Below are 11075 nucleotides of genomic sequence, written 5' to 3' on the forward strand. Positions count from 1 at the left end.
ACGTGAAATCAATGAGGAAAAGTGGAAACAGAGAATTTGAAATGTATTCCTACTGTACAGGAACTTGCCTTTCATAATATTTAAATAAGATGTTTCTATAGAAACTTATTTCACTTATTATTATCAGCCTTGGTCACACCTTGCTCCCTTTTATCTAGTTAAAATTATTAGAATTTCTTATTGTCCTGAAGCTGGTCCTTGGAATTAAGTAGTTTAGAAATCTTGACAGCAGTTTGAGAATTTTCCAGTCATCATTTATCTGACATAAATTAGCCTGGCAACTTCTGCATGGAGTTCCCTATGCTGCCAGCGCTTACTCTGTTGCTGTTTTATTGCATTTCTGTTTGTAGTGCAACTTAATTTAAAGCTAAGAGGTCTTCCATTACTCTGTCTAAAGATTGTCTGTATTTTGGCAGAGTGGCAACAAAGTGTCAATTATGACAACCCCATTTGAAAACACTTCCATCAAGACTGGACCTGCCAGGAGAAACAGCTACAGAAGCAGAATGGTCAGGCGCAGTAAGAAAACCAAGAAAAAAGAGAGTTTAGAGAGGTGAGTAAATTTTTTGGTTCATGATGAATGTGTGTTCTTGTGTGTGTGGACATAACAATTAATTTTAAAATCAAGTTAATCCAATTCCCTCTCATACTTCCTGCCCCTCTTTTTTACCTTCTTCTATGAGATCCTGTGGGTGTAATGCATTCTGTCATTCCCATTTTGCCTATAGTATATCCATTAAAATGCCACTTAAAAATTTTCCAGGGTTTACAAACGATTATGGGGAAGCAAATGAGTAACTGCGGTGGTGTCTTCATTTGGATTCAGTATAGCTTTTTCTACTTCATTAAATTTTCTAGTACTAAGTTTATGTATATTTTTTCGCTTTGATGCTAATGTTTACACATATTCCACAAATACATTGCTTGTACTGTATAGATACTGAGTTTTGGTGGGCTCTTAAGAAAATTAAGATTTATGCTCATAAGAAGTTAATTGTTCCTCTGAAATTCAATGAATACGTTTTAGTACAAATAGATTTAGTTAAAATATCTATCCCACTTATTAGCAATCAGGGTGTTTTCTGAACTTCGTGCTTTGCAGACAGGTTTGGTTTCATGCAAACATAGGTTTCATACTTCCTTTCATGGGGGGTACTGGGAGAATGAAGCAACATCAGCCACAAGAGCTTTGCATGTGGTAATTGTATCTTTTCTGCATATTACGTTTGGATTAATGTTGTGCTCTTCTCACACTAGGAGAAGATCTCTGTTTAAAAAGTTGGCCAAGCAACCCTCACCTCTTCTTCACACCAGCAGAAGTTTCTCCTGCCTGAACCGATCACTTTCATCAGGGGAGAGCTTGCCTGGGTCTCCAACCCACAGCTTGTCTCCAAGGTCACCTACCCCAAGTTACCGCTCCACTCCTGATTTTCCATCTGGTGAGTGTAGAAGAATGGAGGGCAGAGGAAAATTACTTGAAATTGAAGTGTGTTCTGCTTCTTGTGAGCCCCCCAATGCTGTCATGCTCTGCTGAGAGCAGTCAGCTCAGACAGACGTAATTATTGAACAGCAGCTGGTTTCTGTCTGAAAAGGGAAAAAAAGATTCTTGATGCAAAATCTTAAGGGGCTCTCATGATACAAAATGGAATTTTCTGCTAGGTTTGTAGTTTTGTAGTTTTTGATAGAAAATGTAAGTCTACAAAGCAATAAGTTGAGTTATAAACAATCCAGTTTTAGAGTACAAAGTAGAATCTTGCCTAGGAGAGGCTGATACAAGAATGAAACCGAGGAAAAAGTTGCTACATGATACGACTAGCATGGGTTCTCACAAATGTGGATTTATTATTGAAAAGAGGAACCAGCTGCTGTCAGATGTTTCTGACTTTTAAACAGGCTTCATCTGTCTCAATTTCCTATCGCACATTTGTTGTGATTTTAGTGTCTTCTAATAAAGTGAATGCTGTTCTACAAACCCTGCGCTGGAGGTAAATTATTGGTAAATCTTGATCATTGCTTTGAAGTGCCAGAAAACATTAGGTGTTCCTTTTAAATAGAAGGAGGCAAGAACTCAAGCTGGATGAAGGAACAGAGGGTGGAAGGGAGAAATAGCAACATTCTGGAATGATGAGTGTTTTAAAGCCCAGTCACTTAAAACCTTCCAAATCATGGAATGCTATAAGAACAGATAGCATACATCCTCTTTGGATAAGTGCAAGCACTGCCTCTCATTCTTCTGCTAGGCAAGATTGTTATTCTTGCTAATCTCATGCTTGGTTTGTTTCTTCTTTTTGTAGGTACTAATTCTTCCCAGAGTAGTTCCCCTAGTTCAAGTGCTCCCAATTCTCCAGCTGGCTCAGGACACATAAGACCCAGCACTCTTCATGGCTTGGGTCCAAAGCTTGGTGGGCAAAGATACAGATCCGGAAGACGCAAATCAGCTGGCAGCATCCCTCTCTCTCCGCTGGCACGGACACCTTCTCCAACACCCCAGCCCACATCTCCTCAGCGATCTCCATCGCCCTTGCTAGGACATTCACTTGGAAATACGAAAATAGCTCAATCTTTTCCTAGCAAAATGCACTCCCCTCCAACTATTGTAAGGCATATTGTTAGGCCAAAGAGTGCAGAGCCACCACGATCTCCACTCTTAAAGAGAGTCCAGTCTGAAGAGAAACTTGCACCCTCTTATGCCAGTGATAAGAAACACTTATGTTCACGAAAACACAGTCTGGAGGTGACCCAGGAAGAAGTGAACAGAGAATTGTCCCAGAGGGAAGTAACTCTTCAGAGTTTGGAGGAGAATGTATCTGATGTGCCATCACTCACACGAGTCAGACCTGCAGAACAGGGCTGCTTGAAACGTCCCATTTCTCGTAAATTAGGTAGGCAAGAATCCATCGATGAGCTAGACAGAGAGAAGCTGAAGGTCAAGATTGTTATGAAAAAGCAAGATTTTGCTGAAAAAGCAAATGCTGCTCTACATGAACATAGCAGCGAACCAGAAAATCCCAATACCTTAAGGCTGGAAGAAAGAGACAAAAAAGCATTCCAGAAGGTATTAGAAAGATCAAATCAGTTTGAAACAAAAATCATTGCTTTGGAGACCCAGTCAGCTGGTGACATACTCAAAGACACCCTTCAAAAGAATGCAAACTTGAGATCAAATGAGTGCGTTGCTTTAGAAGCGCAGACGTTGTGTCATGGGCCTCCGCTTAGTGAATTCAGTCACCTTTCCTGTGACTTCAAAAGAACTTCCCCTCCATGTACACTGCAGGATGTGCCATCACAGTCCTCTGACAGGATGTTTAATGGAAAGGGAGAAAACACAGATAAAAATGTACCAACAAAAGAATTTGTCAAATATGAAAGATTAGATGGCAAACTTGCAAATATTGGTTATTTTAGAAAGAAACTGTCATTTGAAGAAAAAGATGAGAGTGTCTGTCCAGTGCTAAAACCCAAACTGACAACAAACGCTCACGAATGCCTTCAACTTAACACAGTCAGACCCATAAGCATACAGCAGGATTCCACTACTGTTGCTGAGGGTAGAGCATTCATGAGCAGCGCACATGCTGCTCAGATTAATTCCGTTTCTTTTGTTCCCCTCAAAACCTTGAATGGCCGAGCAGAAACAGGTGTGGAAAAATCAGCCGTGATTTCCACTGAGTCACCTGTCAGAAAAAGTCCATCAGAATATAAACTTGATGGGAGGTCTGTTTCCTGCCTGAAACCAATAGAAGGCACACTAGACATTGCCTTACTTTCTGGACCACAGGCTTCGAAGACTGATTTGCCTGTGTGTGTACTGCCAGAAGGACAGAGCGCCAGCAGTGACGTGGGATCTCCTAAACATGCAGCACCACAAGAAGGTGGTGGAAAGGCGGAAGTGGCCTGTCAGAAAGAGCAGTTGTTAAGCTATTCAAAATCTAGCAAAATTAACATACCAGAACCTCAGATTCTGCAAATAAGCAAGAGTTCTCCAAATCCACTGGTCATGCCTGTGGCTGCAGAAGTAGTGACGGAGAAAAAGGCTTCTAGTCCAGCTGCTAAAGTCAGTGTTTCTGTTATTGAAGCTGTTCAAAAGAAAGACACCTCCCCTTCAAAACAGAAGGACAGTTCAGTGGAAGCAAAGTCCAGCGCTGTTCAGAGTCAGAGTGTTAAAACTACACAAACGCACTCCAAACTTTCTACTGTTCAGAGCACTCCTGAAAAAGCTCTAGGCAAAGAGAAGCAAGGGCAAAAGGAGTTGCCTGCCAGGCAGCCAATAACCCAAAGAAGTTGTGAACCTACCCCTGCAAAGGTGGAGGTGATCAGGGAGTCATCTCTGAAGGTATCTGTCTCAGACTTTCTGACAACAAGCTACTCCAAAAGCAATGAAAAAAAATCTGCCGATTTTGCCATGCCATCTCAGATACAAGGAAAAATGCAAGCGGCTGGTCCCAAGGCACAACCTAAGGATAGCAAAGATGCTCTAAAACAGTTAAACAGAGAAGACACTGTTGTCGTTAGTTTTGTAGAAAGGGATATAACCAAGCAGAAAGCTCTCAGCGAGTCTAAGAAAGTTACTATAGAGTTAAAGAGTGAAACTCCTCCATCCAAACGACCCTCAATGGATTGTGATCCTAAAAATGATAAGTCTGTACTGCTGTCCTCTGTGCAGAAGGACAACACCAAAGATTTGGGAAAGAAAGATCAGAAGCAGGTCCCTGACATAAGGCTACAGACCACTGAGAGAACACAGTCCAGCCAAGTTCCTCAGCAACAGCTTACTGCTCTGGTCTCCCCTGCTGCGAGAGATGCTGTAAGCAGAAACTGTGCTGTAGATGTTCATGTAGGTATTCAAGAACATGTGAAGCCTTCTGCCATCTGTGTGGAAAGCAGCAGTAATAAGCTCAGGCCTGCTTCTGATGTGACTTCCTCTAAGTCTAAGCACTTGGATAAACAGACCTTTTCACAAAAACCATGCACTCCAGAAACAAAAGAAAAAGAAACAATTATTCAGGTGTCTGTCAGCTCGCGGAAAGATGGCAAACATGCCAGTAAAAACGTGCCAGATCCCCCTTCTTTTGTTTCAGGTTCTTTGAGAAAAATGAACAACGAACATGTTCAGGTCGAAAAGCCTATGACTACTGAGCATGGGTTGGTATCCACCCTTCAAGTGAGCACCATCACTGCTGACACCAAACCAAGATCCTTTGCTCTTGGCCCAGGACCAACAGGGCCAGAGATTTCTAAGCAAATGCAAAGGCAAGAACCAGCAGGCTTTGGGGAATCCGCTGATCAAAAGCTGCTTCACCTCACTGAGAAACAAACCGTGTCTCCAAAGTTTTCCACTGTGAAAGACTGTCTCTTGCTGAGCAAACAGGCAGACAGAAGCCCTAGTAATCAGGCAGCGTCTCCAGATAAAAGACCTGAAGGAAAAACATGCACTGATGCACTTTATGTTCAACACGACAGTGGGAAAGTAGAGCCTACCCTTTGCCTCACAAACCGTGATGCCACAGCAAAAGGAACAGAAAAATCAATCACAAGTAGCAAATGCTCTCAAGATTCAAAAGGGAAAGGACAAGTTAATCAAAAACAGCCAGAGGATGCAAACAAGCAGGCTGCAGTAAAACATTTGTCAGGTGCCAGTGGGCAAAGTTCTTGCCGTGTGGCTGCAATGCCAGGAAAACCACTGACTAGTTCAACCAATTTCTCTGAATGTAGACAAGAAGCATTTGTTTTGTCTTCAGAGAAGAGTGATGCATCTTCAACAAAGGTTAAAGCAGCTTCACCTGAGCTTCCTGTGGCCAGCTGCAAGGAACTAAGTAAGAAAAGCACCTCTTCCACGGGGTATGGTAAGGCAGAAATGACTAAAAGTGTGTCACTGATGACCTTGCACAGTGCTGCTGTTGTAGTAGAAGCCCACCACTCTACTTCAAACACTGGGGGGAAACCCGGAAATCAAGAAAAGTCTTTTGTTAACACTGTGGATGTAAAGGGAAAAGATGCTGTTCAGGCTCAGCAGTCTGCTTCAAGAAAACAGAATGTAGGTAAAGATTTATCTAGGTCAGCAACCACACCTGACCGCCAAAATGCACTTTCTCATGACAAAGACTCAGCTCGGCAGCGGCGAGGAAAGGAAGCTTCGCGGAGCAGTCCTCACAAAAAAAACTGTTGACTGTACTACCTGCAGATATAACTACAAGACTAGCTGAAACAAAGACAATATATTTTGACCATCTTTAAACCAGCACTGTGTAGTGTCTTTGTGTGGCAAAGCTTTCATGTCACTGACAAAAAAGAATGGGGATATATAGAAAGGACTTTTTTTTCAAAATGCCTTCCCAATGTTAACCGGTAAAACTGTTACCATATAGTATTTGTACAAAAATAGATACACAGCTGAAAGCTGTTGAAGAAATGATTTCCTCTGTAAATACCTAGTGATGTGTTTGGGGTTTGAATGTAGCATATATACTTTGCTGCTGATAGCATTGTTTACTCTTCCCTTTTTTAAAGATAGTTGCTTTGCTACTTATTTGCCATACTCAAATATGAAACTGAATTACTAAAACTCACATGTGGCATGGACATGCACAAGTATTGGTCTAACCTGGAGGATAAAAACATGCCACATTTTTACTTAGTAAAAATCCTAGCTAGAGGTAAAAATACAAGAAAAGAATGAACATGATGGGTTATTATGAGTTTTTACATGTATTTTTAGTAATCAGATTTTGATAGTAGTGTATCTGGCTAACTGCTTCACCAGATCTAACACAAGATCTAACTGCATCTCCGAACTGCACAAAGCCTGCCTGGTAGAGTGGGTGTGATTAAAGATAAGGGAAGAGCGCTTGGCTATCACGGCATCCCAGGAGGAGTTGTGTTCTCTGATGGAATGGTTGTGCTGGTCTCGTCTGCAGGGAGTGCTTTCTGTCACCTTCCCCTCAGACAAGGCCGAGACTCTGAAGCACATGCCGTGTCTTTGGTTTCTGCTGCAACCCTCTCTTGGTTTCCTTGAGCTTTTTAAAATTCAGGCCCTTACAGTGTGAGGCACAAATATAAGCACATGACTTGCAGTACAATTATGTTCATCATGGGTTTTGACAAACTTAGAGAATGTGTGTTATGGCATCTAGGCCTGCATAATTAGCTTCATACAGCTGTAGCTTTTTTTTTATTATTTTTTTTCTATTTTATGGCAATTAGGACAAAAAAGACAAAAAACAGTTCCACTATCATATCTTCAAAAAAAAAGTTCAGGACATCCGATACATTTTAATAAGTAGCTGGGGCCTTATGTTGTAGACTAACTTGCTGTTTTTAGCAAGAAATTTTGGGTTTCACATTCATTTCTAAATGCATTGAGTAGCTCCATACATTTCATAACATAATCTTTTTATTTGTATGCAAAAACAAAAAAGAGTAATACTGTAATTATAAAAGAAGCATTTTGTAACAAAGGAACCTGTTGGAGCTATTTGGTGCTAGAATGTTACTGTCTTTTTACTTTTGCTAAGCCTTATTTAAATTTTGTATACTGTGGAACATGTGGACTTGGATCATTTTAGTGTGGAGATTATTTGTTTTGAAGGACAAAAGGTAAAACATGAAACGTACAGGAGCACTACAAAATATCCTTGCAGATGTGTGTTTTTAGATGACTGGGATCAACAGAATGGTGGTTTTGCTTATTTCTGTTTTATGTAGCTAAACTAGGCCTAGGCCCATACCTGTTTCATTGGGGCTTACGGATTGTCTTTTCTGTCTCAAAAGCTAGAAATTTGTTCTTAAAAGCACAGTATAATCTTGATTTGGAGGTTTGATTGACAACTGATAGGATTCAGAATTAACTTCCCTCTGGGAAAAGCTTTATTACGCTAATTAGTTGAGTTGGATTACAGCAAACCCGTCTTGGAAAGAAAATCATAAACAACTTCTGATTTTTCATGTGACACTAGAACATTCATACTGCCTTTGATGCATTCACAGAGGAGCTAGTGAGTGATGGGTAATATTTTTGATCAGTTTTGAAGAGAAAATGGTCTCAACATTTACAGTTTATCTGTGCTTTGGCAGTTACTACAAATGAATGCTAATGCACTTCAATATAACATTTCTGTCTGGGAGGTATTTCCTAGTTTACAGTCTTCTGCATTTTTTAACTCCCCTCTGTTTCCTTTAAAGCACATCTAGCTATTTGTTTACAGTATACCTTTATGTATATTTTGTATAGTTCACTATCACTTCTGACAAATAAGTTTTTTGCATTTTGGAAGTGTAACGGTGCGTAAGCTTGTGTTTATGTAGTATCTGTTCGTTTGTTGGGTGCTTACCTTATCAGTGAGCTGTTAGAGATCCTCCTACCTGTGTGCTACTTGGTCAGTCTTTCTGTGATTGTAGATTTGATGTGTTCCTTTGTAGCTTACTGCTGTAGATTGCTCAGCTTACCAAAAAAAAATTAAAAAATAAAAAAAAAAAAAAGAGAGAGAGAGAGACAAAAAAAAAAAAAAAAAAAAAAAGAAAAAGAAAAAAAAAGTTAGGGTCTGTGCAATAAAGTGTTTGCAGTCTTATTTTCTCTAAGAAACTCCTTATGGATGTCATAATTGTTGCATATTGAACACAATTATTTATACTTATGCAGTTGCATAACATTGAAATAAAAATTCAGCATGAAACACTGTTGTGTATTTTCCATTGATTGCTTTCGCTCCCGTAACTTCAGGCACATCCCTGCTGTACTCAGAGGTGGGCAGTTATTTTCTTCCCTCATACCAACCCAGTGCACCCCTTCAGGCACGTGCTGGCTAAGGATTTTGCATGAGAATCATTGTCTGGTCTAGAGAAGGAGGAGGTCTGGAGAGCCAAGTATCTTGTCTCAGGCAGTGGCTGGCACCACGGCACTGCTGCTCAGTAGGTAGGGGCATGGATGGACAACGTACCTGGCTGCTGGTAACAACTGCAGTAACCTGAAACGTGAGACTTCAATCCCTCCTCCACAGCGTACATCATTGTTCATTGAAATAAGTTACAGTGTTTTTCAGTACCTTCTCAAAACACACCAAATCTTCATTTATTTTTTTTATTCATGCTAAATTCTCCACCTTAGCAAATTCATGAAGCATGAGTGTTAAGTGCAACATTTCTTCAGTTTTGAAATCTCTACCCTTGAATATATTCAAATCTCCCTTTACTATTTTTTTCCCACATAATAAAGAAGATGCACTGAGCCAGGCAGAGGAGGTGGAGCAGAGCCCGCAGTGCCCAATGGCCTCTTTGATGGAGACCAATCCTGTCAGGAGGAGCAGCGGGCAGGACTACTGGTCCCCTAATTTTTGTCTTTCTGTCTTGTAGAGGAGCACATCCACACGTCCTTACTGTTCTGCTGCCAGTGGCTGATAAAGGAGCTTTTCACGCCTGGTTGATGTGTGCCAGGTTATTTTTGTTAATGTTTTACTGCCATGTTTTTCCCTGTGCTTTTCACCTCTGCAAAGCCAAGTGCATCAGCCTTACAGAATCACTTCTGTTGTGCTCTCTGACTGAAACCAGTGAGTTACCCCCAGTCTTTCTGACTTGCTGAAACCCAGCAGAAGACAGATGCTCTGCAAAATTGGTACAGTGGCAGGGGATGTGCATGAATATGGGAGGGGAGAGGGGGATGCAGCAGCTTGGGGAAAGGAAATGACCAGAGTTGAGAACTGACTGTATGACTGCCTTGCCTGCTGTGCTGTCTCTGACTGCAGTAGCCATCCCTCTGTGAGGAACTGTGGAAAGCTGCACGTCCACAAACCCCACAGCACTCAGGGCCAGCAGAAATGGGTGGTGTAGGGGGGTTTGTGTTGAGGAAGGAGCAGTCAGGAGAGAAAGGTTGACCATCAGATTTGGCATGGCCTGTCATCCTCACTTCTGCCTTTGTAGAAAGAGCCTGCATCTCACCTGGGTTGGGAATCCTTTTCATGGTTTGAAAGAGAAATGTGGGCTTCCCTCTTCAAGAACTGAACTTCCAGCTTGCAAGGTTCCTTCAGGTTCTGTATTTTCTCCTGAGGTTGGTAAGAATTAGCAGGGATGTCATGTTTGTATTCAGACAGTGATTAGCAGACCAAAGAATAAATAGCAGGACTGGAAGATACGAAAGGGTGTTTGGGTGTCCCAGTTCATGGCTTGCGCGTCATCAGTTGTCCTTCCAGTGACCATATCTTTACCTGTAAGCTTTGTGTCATACCATGGTGTCAGTGATATCTCTATCCCAGGAGTGAGCTGGGTTTTGTTGAGCACCATTCAGCTCAGGCAATTCCCTTGTCCCTGCTCACTGACTCCTTGGCTGCACTTGAAACATAAAAGTCCTGACAAGATACCAAGGAGCGCATTAGATCAGAGCTTGATTGGGTAAACAAATTCTACAAGGAAAAATAAATCTACTGTCACTTTCCATATACATCTTTGCTAAGTAATACAAGACTAAATCTTTGGACTTCAAAAAAAAAAATATATATATATATATGTTATATATATATAATATATATATATAATATATATATAAAAATAAAATCTGGACATTTTGGGATATTATGTAAAATGTTCCTTCAGAATAATCACCCCCCTGTATTCAGGATTTTTGTGTATACTCCATATACTATATATGTGGCTCAGCACTGTTGTTTACAGTGTCCTAATGACTGGTGTTTTACAGGACAATGAAAGTAGAGAGCCTGCCCTGTGTAGGTGACACTAATGTAAATCACAGAGGAAACAAAAATGGCATCAGATGCAGGTAAAACGAGTTGTGTGGAAGGAAGGGAAAGCATTGCAGAAAGGTCTGTACTTAACATGCCTTGCTCAAATGTATCTTGCATGTGAACACGTTCACAATTTTGCCTTTTCAGACAGCTTCAACTTTTAACTGGCTGAAGTCCATGCGCATATCTACCCTGTGATGCTGGGTAGCATTTCAGAAACTGGTGATGCTTAAATCCAAATGAATTGCCAAAATCCAAATGAAGCAGCGTATCAGTGAGTACCAGCACAACATGCAGCATTCCCTTCAAGTTGCCGATGTTTACAGATCTCCTGATCTTTGCAGCATT

At 41.0% G+C, this 11075-nt stretch overlaps 1 protein-coding gene across 3 annotated transcripts in view; it reads left to right on the plus strand.

Annotated features, from left to right (window-relative positions):
• MAST4 (microtubule associated serine/threonine kinase family member 4) overlaps positions 1 to 7203 on the plus strand; it is a 200719-nt gene extending 193516 nt beyond the window's left edge. For all 3 annotated transcript variants that reach the window (XM_032205667.1, XM_032205666.1, XM_032205668.1), the window contains 3 exons: positions 417 to 553; positions 1258 to 1439; positions 2295 to 7203. In XM_032205667.1, the coding sequence (XP_032061558.1) occupies positions 417 to 553; positions 1258 to 1439; positions 2295 to 6166 (4191 nt within the window). In that variant the 3' untranslated portion in view covers positions 6167 to 7203. The remainder of the gene's footprint in view (positions 1 to 416; positions 554 to 1257; positions 1440 to 2294) is intronic.
• Positions 7204 to 11075: the final 3872 nt, after the last annotated feature.

The sequence above is a fragment of the Aythya fuligula genome, chromosome Z, assembly GCF_009819795.1.
Source record: "Aythya fuligula isolate bAytFul2 chromosome Z, bAytFul2.pri, whole genome shotgun sequence".
Taxonomy (NCBI): Eukaryota; Metazoa; Chordata; class Aves; order Anseriformes; family Anatidae; genus Aythya; species Aythya fuligula.